At 36.5% G+C, this 17,496-nt stretch overlaps 2 protein-coding genes across 2 annotated transcripts; both read right to left on the bottom strand.

The window, feature by feature from the left end:
- Window positions 1,769-3,547, bottom strand: LOC104725670. The gene is made up of 2 exons (XM_010444368.2): window positions 2,978-3,547; window positions 1,769-2,869 (listed from the first exon to the last, which is right to left on the bottom strand). Exons 1-2 carry the CDS (start codon window positions 3,445-3,447, stop codon window positions 1,900-1,902), a joined length of 1,440 nt encoding a protein of 479 aa, XP_010442670.1. The 5' UTR covers window positions 3,448-3,547; the 3' UTR covers window positions 1,769-1,899.
- On the bottom strand, window positions 8,230-17,289 carry LOC104725669 (cleavage and polyadenylation specificity factor subunit 1). The gene is made up of 26 exons (XM_010444367.2): window positions 16,852-17,289; window positions 16,614-16,760; window positions 16,120-16,273; window positions 15,873-16,008; window positions 15,626-15,771; window positions 15,219-15,314; window positions 15,020-15,072; window positions 14,711-14,842; window positions 14,553-14,604; window positions 14,339-14,458; window positions 14,118-14,249; window positions 13,678-13,806; window positions 13,376-13,453; window positions 12,869-13,009; window positions 12,687-12,781; window positions 12,276-12,472; window positions 11,401-12,167; window positions 11,236-11,316; window positions 11,059-11,124; window positions 10,860-10,937; window positions 10,222-10,452; window positions 9,894-10,025; window positions 9,622-9,798; window positions 9,297-9,482; window positions 8,738-9,096; window positions 8,230-8,570 (listed from the first exon to the last, which is right to left on the bottom strand). The coding sequence occupies exons 1-26, from the start codon at window positions 17,184-17,186 to the stop codon at window positions 8,456-8,458; spliced, it is 4,335 nt and encodes a 1,444-aa protein (XP_010442669.1). The 5' UTR covers window positions 17,187-17,289; the 3' UTR covers window positions 8,230-8,455.

The raw sequence follows: 17,496 nt of genomic DNA, 5'->3' as shown, positions 1-17,496 counted from the left end.
ATCATAAATCAATCAATTTATATAAGTGTTTCTTTCATACACCAACCCATTAAGGCCACTGTCTACGGGTAAGGCCATTAAAGCTTTATTGCTCTTTTCTCTTTATCTGTGTATTACTTTGCTGTTGCAAATGTTTTTGATTTGTCAACATTCTTGTGTCTCTGAAATTCTATAGGTACATGGTTAATAACATTATCTGGTGTCTGTTTTCGACCTTAGATCAATGTTCATAATAATTTCTGTGTTTACCTCTTCATTTAGGTCCCAGGTCTCCGAGTCAGCCCGCGCTTTTTCGAAGTTTGTCAACCATTATGTGTCTATGAAATTCTAGGTGCACCAAGTACTTAAATTATGCTAATGATGCTCAAATAACAGTTTTTGGTACAAGCGATACAAATTTGGTATGATCTTGAAATGTTCCTGGTCCAAGGAATGCCAACTGGATGCACATCCTCTACCAGATTACTCTTCTTCCCTTCAAATCTTCTTTATAAAGGAAACAACGGAACTGAACGATGGTATATTGGTACGTGTATTTGATGTAGAACGGATCTGATCCACATAAAGTGCTGAACAAAGCTGGGATGATGATAAACGGAGTGGTAATAATAGAAGTGAAGCCGGTAGACCTAATACAGAAGCAAGCGTTGACTTGCTAATCAAGATAACTGCTCTAAGAGTCGGCTAATGCATGTCTGAAGACACGCAGTGGGTCTTATGACTCTTATTATAGCCCGTCGATAAAACATGGGTTGGGATTGAGGGAATCACCGCCACACCGGTAGCTGGAAATAGTGGCGGATCTAGAGTAAGGAACAAATGTAGTAAGTATATTTATAACCTGATTTGAAAACCAAATTTCACTTAACTATATATTAGAAACAAAATTTATGGCTGTGCAGCTCAATTTCCCTAAAACTAATCCATCAAAGTATTATGAAAACACAAAACTTAGTTGACTCTTGATCTCTAGCATGAGCTGGACCATCTAACTATTGATTAGTACTTTAATAATGTAAAAGTCAAAACAAAAACTTAAAGTATATTAGGTGCACTTAATATATTCGACATCTAATTCTATTCTCTAGATTCATTTCATCAATATTCATATTGAACTTTTTCTAAAAGTTTTATATTTGTTTTCTTAATTTCGGCTCCTCCCAACCAACGGAGTAAAGCATACAACTTTCCCTGCGGAATCCATAAGTATAAAGTATAAACTACTAAATAGTCCCACTTAGGGGCTCTTCTATATAGGGACGATTTTTGCTTATGAAATTTACTATATTTTTAAAAAACCTAAGGTTTCCCAACTTGAATCGACCAAAAAAAAAAAAAAATTGAAACAGAAAATAAATAGAATAAAAATTTCCATTTTATTGAAAGTTATTGGTAAATTTAAAATATAATTATGATAGTTAAAAACATGTGGTTTGATTAAACTGAATAATGCATTTTGTTCTTATCATCTCTATTCATACAAACACACTTTTGAGTTTGAATCTAGAGACTAATACAAACAACTAGGATATAACCTTGGTTAAAAGAAAAAACCTTTAAATAATGTATATGTAAATAATTTACCCACCAAATTTCATTTTAAGAACCGGTTTAATCCAAATACCATTTCCTAACCTCTACTGGACATGTTTTCATTTTATATCTAAGACTTAGCAAAACAATCACTCAAATTCATTCCAATATATACATTGTTTTACACTCATCACATCACCTTTCTTATATATCTTTCTCTCTCGAGTCAAGAAAATTAACCCCACCCAAATCACTTTTTATCATTTTCATAACTTGTATTATCAAACTAAACCCCAGGAAAAAATAATAAAAACCAACCCACCAAAACAAGAACAAAACAAAAAAGGACAAAACTTTACAGTAAAATTAGCTGTGATTATGAGTAAGAGGAGACTGTAGATTGAACAGAGCTTTAGCAGTCATCTCTCTTTGGAATCTCCAGATGTAGTTCAACCCAACAAGAAGCTCTGTTATGGCTGCTTCTGTCTTAACTTTATCTGCAAACACAAGCGTCTGAACTAACATCACTCTGTTCTGGCTATTTGCTGATGTCGCCATGTGTTGCTGCTCGAAGCTTCTCTCACTCTGCCACCTAATCATATTCTGCGCCAACGGTAACAACCACCGTAAGATCCGACCTAATGCCGCCTTCCACTCCGTCGCTAAACCACCGTCCGTCGCCGTGAAACCAACTCCTTTTAGCCTCGACCTTAGCGACGATCTCACGCTAGCCGGCAACATTGAATACAGATCGTCTCTCGCGTCAAGACCTACAAGCTGAGGTTGCTTTATCATCTTCTCCATCACGACTATAAGATTCGCGTAGTGAAGCGCTACACCAGCTCCACCGAGAGTTGTCTCCGGTGGTTTCAAAAGTCTTGAGCTCTCTTCAAGAAACGCAGAGGACGACGCCGTTTTGTCTCTCTCCTCGTCGTTTGGGCTCGGGTGAACAAGATTCATAGAGGAAGAAGAAGAAGAGAGAGAACGAGGGAGAGAAGACACGACCGTCCCACCCATGTAGCTAGTGGCTGCGGCGGAGGAGAAGACGGATTTGAGTCGAGCGAGTGCTGTGAATACCGATCTTGCGAGAATCAACACGACGGTGTCGAAGCTTTTGTTCCAGAGAGATCGATCTTTCAGATACTTGACATGTTGTTTCTGTCTCTCAATCTTGTTCTGTAGATCTATCACTTTCATTACATCTTTCTTGTTCTCGTAGTCGTCTTCTTCTTCTGTGAATTCGATCCCAATCTGTAAACTTTGTTTTCTCAGAGAGTTCTCTAATATCGTCATCTCTTCCATCTCTCTATACAAAGCAGTCGTCACACTCACGTATCTGTTTCCATTAACAAAACAAAGAAATAATCTCAATCAATCTCTCTGTTTTTACTCTGTTTTTTTGGCTCTGTTTTTGTATGTTTAAGTGCAAATAGATTTGGTTTACCTTTCGATTTTCTTGTTCTTAGCTTCTGTGTCTTTAGAGCTCATGACCCAGCCATGAGGATCACGACCTATGTCAGCGAACTCATGGAATAAGCGGTGGAATGAGCGGAGGCTAGGGGTAGTGCAACGGTGGCTCAGCCTTGAAACAGAGTTAGCTGCGTGGGCGAGACTATCTGCGAGCTCAGCACAAACGAGGCTGAGGTGGAATATTTCATCTCCGGTGACGATTTTGGTGAGACCTTCTAAGGAGAGAGAGTGGTCTCGGAGACTGAGGAGATTAGCGTCGGTCAGAGAATGAGTGAGGTGAAGGATTTTGGTCATGACACGTGCCACCTCGAACGATAAAACTCCGACGGAGGAAGTGGTGGTGGTGGTATTGATCAAAGGAGATGATCGAAGGGGTCGAGTCCGAGAAGAGGGTTTGGATGAAATAGCGTTTTTGAGTTTTATTAGGAAAGTTTCGAGAGCCATCTTGTGGTGGTTTTAGGAGCAAAGCAATTAAGCAATAGGAATGATTGATTTGAAGAAGAAGTAGTAAAATGAAGATAGTGTGAGATAATGAGAGATTATAATCTATAGTTTCTTTCTTCTAGGGGGCCTATAATAAAGTTGAAAGTGTGAATGGCTCGTGGGGTGTTCAATCCATCATTACACTTTAGATTTTTAAAATTTTTTGGTATCAAGAATATATTATTTATGGAAATAATGCGTTTTGTTATTCGCTTACATTATTTAAATGATTGGGAGGAATGTAATAGAAGATGTGTATGTCAACTAGAGTCCTCTTCAGCACATACATTTTCTTGTTTGTAAGTCTGACCAATATTTTTATACCATATTTGTTTCTTTCTACAGAGGTGTTTGTAAATCTTATTTGGTCAAAAAAATTTCCAAAAGGTAGAAGACAAATAGTAACATTGCTATGTATAAATTCTTCAAAAAGCAATATTCTAGAAACTATTTTGACGTGAAAAGAAAACATCAAATTTGTGATCATATATAGTCCTAGAAAATGCTTGACAATTACACCAATGTATCAAGAGTATGAGTTAAGGAGTTGGAGTTCGAAAATGAGGTAGAGCAATACGGCACATGAGGAGCAAATAAAGGCGTAACAAAGGCATGACCATAATCATAATGAGATAGTTTAACTTAAAATACTATATTAACGACAATAATAATTAGAATAAGATTGAAGGATGCATGCGAATGCCAACCAATGGTAAGGCAACCATTTGTGAGGAAGACAAGTATTGTCGTTAATTGAAGAGGCACAATCCCATGCTTCCATTCCTTTCTCTCTCTCATGTTTTTTATATATATTTTTTTTTTATAAAATCCAAAACTATTCATGTTGTTATTTTTTTCTTTCTATATACTTTTATTTTTTATTTTTGTTTCTTTTTGTTCATTTTGGATTTTATGTATATTTTGAATGAAAGAAACCAATCATTTTGTTTCCAAGAACTTACATTGATAATTTTGGTAAGATCATATATCGAAGCTAATATACTAGAAAATACTAAAACTAAATTTTTGGAACTTGTTGTTGAGTTTCTCTTTTAATTTGTTTTTGTTACGATAATTTACTAGATGTGTTTTCTATGTCCATTTTCATCTTTTCTTCTCTGTAATGTTGATTTCAGCTTCGACAGACAAACTACAATTGGTTGCCTTACCATTGACTAGATGATATATATTACTCTTATTACAAGAATATTATAATTCTAAACTCAAAATCTATTATAGAAATTTTGTTTACTATATGTTAAAAAAGAGGGCCCTTACAATGAAAATGAAACTTACTGTACAAGCCCAAGTCAACTCCATTGATTGTTAGTATGATATTGTTCGCTTTAGGTCCAAGTGGCAAACCCCGCACAGATTTCTTATTGGGCTCATTCTCAAAAGGTCTCATACTAATTGGAGTTGGTCTTGGCTTATATATTAGAAACTTATTTTCTAATCTTCAGATGTGGGACATTGTTTGTATCCTAACAAACCTCCCCTCAAACTATGTACCACGATACTTTGGTCTCCCCTTCAGCGAAACCCAGGTACCTAGGCTCTGGTACCCCTTTTTATTCCTGAGCCACACCCACTCCCTTAGGTCCACTTTTTGACCTAGACTCTGCTACCAATTGTTGGGCTTTCCAAGCCCAAGTCAACTCCCTTATTAGTATGATATTGTCCGCTTTGGACTCAGGTGGCAAAGCCTGCTCGAATTTTTTATTGACCTCCTTCCTAAAAATCCTCGTACTAATTGGAGTTGGTCTTCGCTTATATATTATAAACTTATTTTCTAATTTTCAGATGTGGACATTGTTTATATCCCAACATTTACAATAAATTTTCACACGTTGTGTGAAGATTTTATCTAAAAATTTGCCTATAAACATCGTAATAAAAACATGTGTTTGCGGACAAACTATATATAGATGCATGCATGTTCATACTTTAATAATTGTCTCAATCAACATTTATGTCTCTTCATGAATCCATTCTATATATCTTTCAAATCAGAATGCATGCATCATGATCTAAATTAAGAACCATAAAGACAATTTCATAGTTTCAATTCATCAGTCTTGTAATTTACACTACAAGCAAGTTACACTAATGGAACGGATCCACTCGTGAATCAATAATATTTTGTCGGTAATGAAACTTTCATGCAAATATTAGAAAATAAAGGAAAATCTAGAGCAAAAAAAATAAAACTTTACAAACTAGTCGAACTTTTTGTTTTGGGGGTTGTTTCTAATATTAATAACAAAAATGAAATAAAATTGTATTAATCCTGCTGATGCACCGGGATTTGTAGTGATTGGAGAAAGAGACATCCCGTCAAATTAGCATGAAGGCCCCCAATACACAAACTACATTTTACATTAAACTGTGTGTATTTATTATAAACATGCATATCTTTAGACATCCCACTTGCTTAATCAATCTTGCAAATGTACATAAATGGTCAACTGAATACTTTCATACTTTGAAATTGCAGAGTTGAATGAGAAGGAAGCTTCGTGAGAGAGATTGGGTTATGAGATTTGAGGACGCACATCCCTAAACGGTGGCATTTTTGTTTGCTTTTGACCCGATTCACGATTTTAGTAAAAGCCTTAACCATTCTTTGATCATCTCAAGTAATTTTGTCTGCCATTATATATTATACTATATAAGTGTAATTTTACAAGAAGAAAGAAAGAACAATTTGATGTCTTACTTAAAACGTGTTTCATCCAAAACAGTCTTCACACGCCGCAAATCTTACATACGATATTATGGACCATATAGATAAACATAGATTTCGCATTAAAATGAGTCCATTAATTACTCTACACAACCATTTGACAAAATATAGTTAGAATTATTTTGTGGCATTGGATATCGCTCTACTCTATACGTACACACGTTCACTTTCTAGTCTTCACATGCATAAAATTTGAATAAATTGAAAAATGTAAGTAACATTTGATATGTTAGTAACACTATTTTTCTAATAGAAACTAATAAAGTAATGAATTATATTTGTTCAATCATATGCATTAACTCAAAATAATATATATACGCTTATTCACAGAATAGAATGGGAAGGTCTTCGTGATCTCTATATTTAGTGTTTACTTTGTGATTATAGCATGAGAAGGCTAGAAAAGCCAGACACAATTCTGCGAGATATGGCTCGAAAATATATATATANATATATATATATATATATATATATATATATATATATATATATATCTATATGGAACGTCAAACGGAACTAGTTAAGAAATATATCATAATAATCTTTTTTGTGTGGCAATCTCAACAATTCTTCAAACAAAAATTATTAGAATAGAAAAAGCTAATATAAATCATGGGATTTTGAGATGATTTTAAATTTCTAATGGATGAATTTGGGATGCAAAGTCAAACGGAGTCGGAGTGCGGACTCTAAAAAAAATTAGCACTACTTTAGATTTGCCAATAATTACTAAGTCAACGCAAATGGTGAAACACACAAATACAATGGATTTCTTTAGTCAAATATTTTTATATTCAACCAAATTACATTAATTCCTTTAGTTGAAAATTGTTTATGGTTCAACGCCATATTAAATGGATTCTTATATATATATATATATATGGATCTTATATGTTTAACCTAATATGCTATATTTCTTATTTTTAAAATATATTTACGCATTAACACAACAATAATTCTTTCTTATTGATTTAGTAGTCGTGTTTCTTGTAGCAGATAGAAATACAATAAAGAATGAGAGAATAAGAAGTAAAATAACGTCAGAAAAAGAAAAGAAAAGAAGAAGTTAGAAAGATGGATTCAAATCCAATCATAAAATGTATGTAAGAGAAAGGAGGCAAAAGGAGAAATCGCTGACTTGCAACAGTACACATACGCAGTCACGCTGCTAACCATATCACCAACATTCTCCTTCTGACTCCAATTATATCTTATTCCTTAACTTTTACTAGTTTTGCATATTTTTATGTAATTTTTTGTTGTTTATTTCGATATCCTATGAAGAAACGATCAACTTTGATGAGATGAAAATAAAAATATACAATTCTAAATTCTAATGCAAAACAAAGATATAGATATCAAACTACCAACTAAGGGATAGGTTGGCAAAAGATGTTATATAAACAACTGTTTGGCATTTTGATATCACTATCCAATATTGGGGTGTGGAGTATTTTGAAACGTGCCGAGTTTACAATATTCCCACCTGTGGCGGTGGAGTAGGTTTTTTTAGGATTGATCCATAATTTCTCCAAATCAAATTTCAACAACCGAATAGAGAGATTCTTGGAAGAGAAAAGGGAGTAGTAAAAAGGAACAAAAAAGGTTTGTGCAAGTAAAATGACGTTACTTTGGTAGACATTCCAAAGTGAAAACAAGATTGGTGGTGGAAAGAGACAACATGTTACTATGATTGTGTTTCGTTTTTATTTTTTTAACTAAAACTTTTCTAGATTACTTTTTTTTTTTCTTTAAGTACCATTTTGAGTGTGGAGTGGTGAGTATGTGTGCACGTGTATGCTCTTTGTGTGATGGACACAATTATCACTCCCTTATCAAGCCTGCCCTTTTGATTTGTACAACATTTTATAGTTAATTTCATTTTCACTATCCCAAATCGCAAGTTAAATTACCATTCAAATTCCTTTCTTGTTCAAAAAAAAAAAAAAAATCCATTTGAAAAATTATAAAATACTCAAAATTAAACAAGAGTACCATAATTAACTGTCCAGATCTCACGTAAACTGAGTATTCAAAGCAAACATGAAACAAACATTTTAAAGTGGAGAGAATCTGAACATAGTCTAAATGTCACAAAACATCACAGTTTATGATTGTGTTACAGTTACAGCATTTGTACAACATAAGCAACTCTGCCATTGCTCTTTCTTTGTCGGTCCATGGATGAACAACGTATTACGATCTGCCTTTTGCTTTCATCTTTCACAAGAAGCTGGTTCCGACAGAGAGCTCAACTAAATTGTCTAGAATCAGAGATCGGTTTGTCCCAACCTGTTGAGCAAGTTGAAGCTGTTCCTCCAGTGGAAGAGTCTCGTAACTGCAAAAAAATTTCAATACCATAAGAATATGCGTCTATGATTGTTCTATTGTGTGGTTTTCGAGTATTATCCTATGTGCTCTCTCTCTCTCTCTCTCTACTTTGAGGTCCATTTGTCGTACGGCTATTACTACTGGTTGAACATATAGAATGCGAAGAAAACATACTGGCATAGTAACTCGCAGTCGATTATGTTGTCAGGCCCAGATCGTCGAGCCTTCCCACTTGAGCGGAACTGACGGAAAGAGCGTGGGTTTAGACCCGCAACATGAGGAACAGCATCCACGAGCTTTTTCTGGAGAGACTGTAACCTCCGGAATGTGATCTCATCGAGTGGAGCAATGCAACCAAAACTGCCGTCTAGAGTACCAAATAACGAAGCATAGCGATTTGTTTTATCCGCGCCAGAAGAAACCATCTGCAGACGTAGGAACTTTGTCACATGGGCACCAACGTGAAATTCCGCCCTTGAAAGAAGTTTCTGACCCTTCCAGCTCTCGGCCATCTTTGGTGCAAAATAGAATATCTGTAGGGGATCAGTACAAAGTCAATTTACGAGTCGGGTTACTTCACAATATCAATCACGTACATAAGTAAGGCCTAAACTCATCATGTACACACTAGAGGCGATAAGAGAGAACCTTGATATCAGGTGGAATATCGAATAGCTGTTGGCCTGATACCATCACATACACACTAAAGGCGATAAGAGAGAGAGATGCTAACCTGTACATTCTTTTGTTCATCGGAGACAGCCAGGCTAAGCGTACTTCCATCAATCAAGAACTCTGTAGCAAAACAATCGAGGGATCCAAAATCTTTGGCTAGTAAGGTAAGTTGGGACCCTTGTTCCTTCCAGCTAAGAAAGTATATGCTTTGGTGAACATCACCAAGAAGGATGAAATTCTTTACCTGCAAGTAAAAGAAAATTACCAAAGTCAGATCACGCAGAAGAAGACTGATCCTCAGAGCCAAGTCAGGTCAGTTAAATGAAGTAAGCTCAAAAAGGCAACACAGCACTAGGCCAACTGGCCAAGGAAGTAAAACGTACAACATTCATGCTGACTACGTAGAGCGGCGGAGCATCATAGAAGGCAACACTATTTAAGTCGGTGCCATTCCATTTGTGCAAGTTGATTTTAGGACCAGATGATATTAGAAGATGACCCTGAATGGAGGCTACAGCTGATATAGCACCTTTTAGCTCCTTTGAGTAGACTTCGGTAACCTACAGAAAAGTGGCTTCACAATAAATCCAACATCCAAGATGAAAATGAAAGCAAATAAAAAGATTCACCAGATTGTAGGCCCAACATAACATACCACGTTTTGGGAATTATCGCCATTTTTCCCAAAAGAGAAAAGAAGCACACGTCCCCTTGCAGCAACATCCTCCCCTTGGACATAGGCAGTTCCAACAGCAAGAAGTGTTTCATTCTCCCCTGTGCTTGCATTCTGAAACACCGCATGGAGTAGGATAATGTGGCTCAGTTATTACAATTAAAACAAAGAGATTTGATAGATTTGATCCCTAGATCTGATCACAGCAATATTCTTTTGATTATCATGTCATAAAGATAGAGAAGCTCAACATTCTTCATGGAGGCAGAGAATAATTATATGACATTAGGCGGGTTAGTAGCTAACTCACAAGAAGTGTGACAACTCGAACAGTCAGTGCATGTTCTGAGCTCTGCATTGGGATAGTGGCTTTAGTTTCCCAGGGGCCACCAGATCTTTCTGGTTCCAAAATTCGGATTTCAAATTCCTCTACAGTGTATGTCCGTTGGAGATCATCTGAGCTGAGATTGTGGTTGTCAATCTGCTGACCAGCTTCTTGATCAACTAGTGAAGAAAGAACTTGATTTAATGGCTTGCTGACCTTCAAAAAGGAGAGAGAAATGACATTGCTTTTGTTAATAAGATAAAAAATTAATATCAAACAATGTTGGTCAAATAATTAGACGGGCAATACATAATTTGGCACACAACTTGCTTTTTCCTCAACAAAAAGAAAAGTATGATCTACTAATATTATTGCAGCCAAGAAAGTCAACCAATTTCTTTGATATTCACGAAAGAAATTCAGAGAGGCATCCAGTTATTTAATTTGCAAAGGGTAAATTTCAAAATATGAATAAAGAAAAAATCAAGATAGCTTAAAAAGGAAAACGGGGAGCTGGAACAGCCATCTCAACCACAAAAGAGTTACAAATTCATTGAAGGAAACCAAAGAGAATCGGATCGGGTAAAACAATTTAGAATATATTATCATGCTAACACGCTCACCGGATATGATACTATCAGCGGGTACAAGTTCTTCTCCGCGTAGTAGGTAACTTGGTGAGGCGTGGCCTTCAGAGGAATCTAAACAAGAAAGAACATCAGGCAATCAATGTGATCGATCAGTCCTTATACACTTATTATTTTCCATCTAATCAACATGCAACAACAGTATGCAAAGATGATTTTAAAAAACTAGAATTACCTTCTGCACTGGCCAATAATTATCGTAGATTGACACTGAGGGTAATTGGCAAATCTTCAAAACTCCCTGATACAAGTGAATATGAATTATCTTATCAAAGGAATTGATAGTCTAGATGCCACAATAATAAGAATAGAAAAGTAACAATAGAAATGTGGTGTAGACACATTATTAAACCTGTGATGTGACATATATGAACCCGTGATTGCAATTCACATTGTGAAGAACAGTAAAGGCCGCAATAGATCCATCGCACAGCTGAAAAATTTATAGCATGAAATGAGGAACTTGATTCAGAAAAACCAAAAAAAAATTAACAGATTAAAATGATAGGTAGCATACCTGTGAATGAAACCGAAGTCGCTCTCGGAACAACATACACCACCCTGGCCTTGAGCCGGAAAGAAATAAACCCTGGTGACCACTAATATTCTTGAACATGGTAATTCTTTTGGATGCAACTCCATCTGAAGTCTCCTCTCTTGTAGACGTGTCCAAGGGGATGCGTAGAAATTTCAGATTCCTAAGCTTAGAACTATCAGAGGAATTTAAAGCAGCAGGATTTTCCGAAGATAAACTATTCTCTGCTTTGATACTATCAACACCCTCAAATAGGTACGCATGGTAACAAAGAATTGTGCCATCAGCCAATACTGCAAAGAGAAATGGGCGTGTATGATGCCCAGACCATCTTTGCATAGCTAACTCAACGACCTTTGTATCCTTTATCTCCTCATTCCTTGACGAAGCATTCTTCTCGGAGCTTTTGTTAAGTTCATACTCTAACTCATGAATAGGCATATCACAGAGGTGGCGTCTTCCAGACGCAAATTTATCAACAGAGAACACACAATTAAAACTAGGCACATCAAATATCTCAAGGGCACCACTTTCGTAACAGAGAACACAGTATATGTCACCCTGATCTTGAAGTCCACCATCAGCACTATCAACCTCTCCAACGCCTGACGAAAGCCATGCATCAGTGCTAGCTTTCCTTAGCCATGGTTCTGGTCCTTTATCATGGTACAAAGTACAGGCTGATATCTTCCGTTTAGAGCCTTCAAGTACAGATGGACTACTTATGGAAACTGTGCAAGTCGAAGGATCTGTAATTTAAAGTTTCATAATAGACTGCTTGAGTAAAATGTTTCAAGATACTCAAGTTAATACACGATCATCAATTGCAATACGATATTCATCTTTCCATAACATACCTCCAACAAGCAGACGAATACTGTCATCTGTCATTCTAAGTAAAACATATGGGTCAGCGATTGAAACAGATGACACAGTGGAACTTTCAGAACCGGAATTTGATTCTGAATTGGGAGCTCCAAAGCTTAATTCTTGATTCATAAAAGAACCATCCAGGATACGGGCACCATGCTCAAACACCTGGATTACTCGACGTCTGAAAAAGAAAGATGGAAATTAATATTACACTATTTAGTATCTCTTACAGCTGCATAAAGTAAAAACAACTCAATGACTGAAAAGCCATGGATAGAGCTTACTAGACATCGGGAATAATAATAAAAATAGATAATTGTAAAGGAAAAAAAATGCTTCTCTAACAAACATATCGCAAAAGATGCAGCAAAAAACATAATAAGGCAGCTAATTACCTTCCGAATAGATTTCCAGCAGCAATTGTTCTTCCCTGAACATAATAGTCAACACTCTCAGTGACTTCTGTGAGAAGGTCAGCAGTTTCAAGTACCTGAAAAGCCAAACATTGAAGGTATTATTTCTATGGATAATAGACGGATCTAATGAAATACGACCACAGTACAGAAGCAAAATATACCATCGTGCGAGCCTCCAAACTTATAATCAAATAGGCATGATATTCATCTTCATCAGCAGCAATTTTAGAAGAATCGACATTGTGACCACGGGAGCTCTTGTGATAAACTGTCCATATTCCTTTGCAGCCTGGAAGTTCAACCTACCCCACAACAACATGCGGAACAGAGTGCTTAGGATTGAAGAGACTAGGTCACATACAGAGCATTACTAAGTAAGATCGGATACATCCCCATTTTTCTACAGTGAGGTCCCCCTAAGTTCTAACTTGTACTTTTCACAAAATAATTTCCACTTTTCTTTTCTATATCACTACTTGTGAAAAATATAACCCCACGAGACTGTCCTAATAATGCCTTCCCTTCAGAGCTCACTACAAACTAATGCTATTTACATGAAATGGTCTATGCCACAGTAACGGGAGTAAGGGTTTTTAAACTAAAAGATTCACAAATGGAAAATTCCCATTCTTCGCATATACCAGAAACAATTTGAGATATAGGCATACCTCAGTAATCATTTCCGGTCTAATTGACTGCCGAAGAACACATAAAGCACCATTCTTCCCATGACCAGAGCAGCACACCTAAATGCCAAAACACAGATATTTAGTTTGGCGTTTACAGTTCTTAGAGAAACACGAGGCAAGCATGTAAACACTAAAAGTTGTGGAATAATAGATTTCATTGTTAAGTAAAAGAATACTTCAAAAATCGATATCACTAAATTACAAACCTAAGCAAGTTATACTTTAAAATAAAACATTTCCAAGGCTAGTATAATATAAGAACTTCTAAACAACCGGCTCACCAATTCATAGTTGCTCTGTTTGGAAACCCCAGTGGCATTTGCATCAGCATTAATCCTTAAGCCATAAGCAAAATCTTTCACTGGACCAACATTAACTAGTGAATCTCTCACTGCAAATGAAAACGATTTCTGCATTTATTGGAAAAGAAAAGATGAGAAACTACATGGATAGAAGAACATAGGGTATCTAACTCTTATTGATATAATACATGCTGCACAAAGGAAAACTCTTTCTTGAGTAATTAAACTACCGAAGTCATATTCCGTTCAACATGAGATTTTTAGATTGAATGTTTGCTACTGAAATCACACACAGATATATATTTGGAGAATTCTGCAAAAGAACCCCAATTCATATAGTAGTGCCATCTAATGATAGAGAAGAATATGAACCTCAATAGAAAATTCTACAAAATTCTAACTAAGGCAGAACTTGCTACCTGTGCTGAATCGGAGGTATTTGGAGTTGAACCAAACAGTGATAGCTCCTCATTTCCAATTGTATCTTGAAAAGTATCAGAAGATATCCGCAAGCGTTTTGCTTGATGACCCTCACCTTCAATGTCTTCATCCTGCATAAATTAAGGAAATTTTCAGGTTCTGATTGAACATTAGAAAAAAGAAGTTACTTTGACGAGCCTACGAAAGATTGAACTATCACCTCATCTCTCAACCCAGGTAATGATGCTGCAGGCCCAGATCTACAGGAAAATTGCACCAGTAAACTGTCTCCCAACCGGCTACCTAAAAAGAAAAGGGAATTTCCAACACTAGTAATGTCCTGCAAGAAATTTCGTATATTATCGTAGGGAATCTCTAATCGAACTGAATCCCAAACTGAAGCACAAATATGCTAAAAGAACATATTGACTAACCGAAGCAAGCACAGAGGCTTTTGATTTGGAAAGATCAAGTCTCTGTACAGCACTTCAAGAAATAAAGTAGTAGTCAGTTTCACAAATTATAAACAAAATAAGTTGCAGCAAGATTTACAAGCGTCAGCAGAGTTATTTAAAGAAGATCAAAATATTACCGCCCATCATATATAAGAGTCAGCAGTAACAATTCCCCTGATTTTGTTGACAATAGGGCCACATCGTTTGAAATCCAGGTTCCATGGGCAGCATCGAGTTCCACACTGAAATTCGATGTAGGCAGTTCTTGACTGAAAGAAATCAGACACACAAAGAGAAAAAAATATGGTTAACAGTATAAACAGATCTTTACAATTGTTAAAAGTTGATTCTAAGCTATTGAATTCTAAACTAAGATTGAGGTACCAAGATTATATCCATAAGAAAAACATGTTTTGAAGAGTGGAGAGTGTGCGATAAATATGTACCTGCTATCAGCTAAGGAGGCATAATTGTTCAGTGCCAGAGCACAAGAGGCTGACTAAAAAAAAAAAAAAATGGTATCTCAGATGTGTAAGTAATGTAGAACTTTATCTTCAATAAAAGAAATATCAAACGTGGTGGAGTTGCTGGAATTTGTTGAATTTCAAACAATAAACAACCAAAAGCTAAGTAATATAGACATACCTGACTATGATAATGGATTGTATTTGCGCACAACACAAGAACACCTCCAATCGGAGATGGTACTGCAAGTAGTTTGTAGGCATCATGGGGCAAATTCTGGAAAATACCAAAAGAATAGGAATAAGCATGATCAGGGACTAAAGTCTGCCGAAGGGCTTTTTCAGAAGGATCATCTTTCCAGTATGCATAAAATAGCTTGTTATTTCCTAACGAAAGATTAGCCAACCCTTTGAGCATTATAAACAAAGAACAGAGAAGAAAAGACAGCTGATTGCAAAGCCTAGTCATGTAACAACATTGAATATACGATAACCTTTAATATGACTTTCATTTCTGCTCTCAGCTTATATTTGAATTCTTGGGAAGAAAATTATTTTTGAGGTAGAAAGAGGAAGCTAAGAACATACAATAGCTGACCAGATGACTGGGTGTTGTTTTAATGTTGTATTGATACTAAGGGCAGAAAGCATGCAAGTATGGTGCTTCCATGAAACTCGCCCAGCCCAAGTATGCTCTTCTTCCTGAAGGATGACAATTACAGGCTCAATATAACCTGAACAAAAAACAAGATGCAAAAACACATAATTATAAGAGGAAGCACCGTTTTTTTTGTCACATAATACATACTGGGAAAACCTTGCTTGCTAAACCTACCATGTAGAAAAACAAAATCTTTGACGTGTTTCATTTCCAGATCACGCAAGTTGATTATGTAAGATGATTCAACTCGAGCAGAGACTGTCCCTCCAGAACTGAACGCATCATCATCTCCAACTAGTTCAGAGCCAACCTGAAACACAAAGCATAAAGCTAGTAAAAGAAGAGATAGAAGGTTGGAAACTTGTAGCAGATGAAGTGAAAAATTAAACTGAAGCTGATCAAGGATGCCAAAAAAATAAACCTGGGAAGCCTTGAGTATGATCATCTGCAAACAATAAACAAGAACGCCGCCACACCTGCCTTGGGGATCTACTTTTACCAAGGGGCCTCTTGGAAAAGACACTCTACCTCTTTTAAGATGAAGCCAATCTGGACCCTCAAAACAATGCATCGAACTGAAAAGGAACCACAGATTCATTAGTATTTGTTAAAGTCAAGTATGGGAGGCAATGCTACATAACTTGGATAACTAGAAGAAACAATCAGACAAAGACAATAAGAATGCTTCAGTATAGGAGCCTACATAACTTGCATAGCTAGAAACAATAAGAATGCTTCAGTACAAGACCAAAATTTGAGAATTATCCAAAACAGTTGGACACAGAATATCTAGTATATAGGTCAAAAAGAAACAGTCCGGATGCAATCAAGCAAACAGATGCAATTTGAGAGGAGACAGAGCTGAAATTCATATTCCTAGTCCGACCAAAAATAACAAAAGAAGAACACACTCACGTCATTCTAAGGCTGTGAATTGAATCATCAAACTCAAGAACGGAGATTTTGGCGTCACGAAACGTCACTACAATCGAATCTCTCCCTTTGGAAGAACTCCCACCCCCCATAGGTAGAACCGCAATTGACTCAACGTTACCGTGCAACCTACAATCCAATACAAACCGCATCGTCACTTCGAAATCAAAGTCCCAGATTGAAGTAACTTAAAGGTTGAATTTGTCAAAAAAAGACATACCTATAATGGCACACAAGCTCGAGATAAACACCAGAGAGACCATCCATAACTCCACCACGCTTAGCAACAAGCTTGGGATTCCTCAGCTCCTGAGTATTTCCTTCCTCTTGAGCCCTAACCACGTACACCTCGAGTATATTTGCGGCGGTTATAACGACGTTGGGCAATGGACGGATACCTCGCTTAGGATTAGACCACTCGGCTTCAAGATCATCATCGCCGGAAACAATCGGAATCTGTAGCGTTGAATCGGAGAGAGAGTGGGTGATATAGCCGGAAGCACAGTTCTCAACGCCGGTCGGCCAATGCATCATCTTGTAGGCCGCGAAACTCATCCTCTCTACCGGAATCTGGGATTCACAGATGAGAATTGAAATTGAACTAGAGAGAAAGATTGAGCAATTTAGGTTTTTCGATTTATGAAGAATAAAAATTAGTCCTTAAACCCACGGGTTTTAATTTTAGTATATATTTTTTTAAAGAAATTGGGAAACAGTTTAAATTTTATTGTGTTTTATATTTTAGCTTTTTATTGTGTTTTTAATCTTTATTGTGTGAAGTGATCTTAGTGCAGTGGCCAAAGGTAAGTCCCACAAGGCACCATCACACCCGGGATCGAGTCCCGCTCCCTACGAATATAGGGAT

The sequence above is a fragment of the Camelina sativa genome, chromosome 11 (genome assembly GCF_000633955.1).
Source record: "Camelina sativa cultivar DH55 chromosome 11, Cs, whole genome shotgun sequence".
Lineage (NCBI taxonomy): Eukaryota > Viridiplantae > Streptophyta > Magnoliopsida > Brassicales > Brassicaceae > Camelina > Camelina sativa.
This window is presented reverse-complemented; position numbering and strand designations above follow the sequence as displayed.

Excerpts from the sequence above, each read along its gene's own strand:
- LOC104725670 (XM_010444368.2), bottom strand. The coding sequence starts at position 3,447 with ATGGCTCTCGAAACTTTCCTAATAAAACTCAAAAACGCTATTTCATCC. Across the intron at positions 2,870-2,977 it reads AAGAACAAGAAAATCGAAAG|ATACGTGAGTGTGACGACTG; the intron begins GTAAACCAAATC and ends TAATGGAAACAG.
- LOC104725669 (XM_010444367.2), bottom strand. The coding sequence starts at position 17,186 with ATGAGTTTCGCGGCCTACAAGATGATGCATTGGCCGACCGGCGTTGAG. Across the intron at positions 14,250-14,338 it reads TACCTGGGTTGAGAGATGAG|GATGAAGACATTGAAGGTGA; the intron begins GTGATAGTTCAA and ends TAATTTATGCAG. Across the intron at positions 9,799-9,893 it reads GCGATAATTCCCAAAACGTG|GTTACCGAAGTCTACTCAAA; the intron begins GTATGTTATGTT and ends ACTTTTCTGTAG.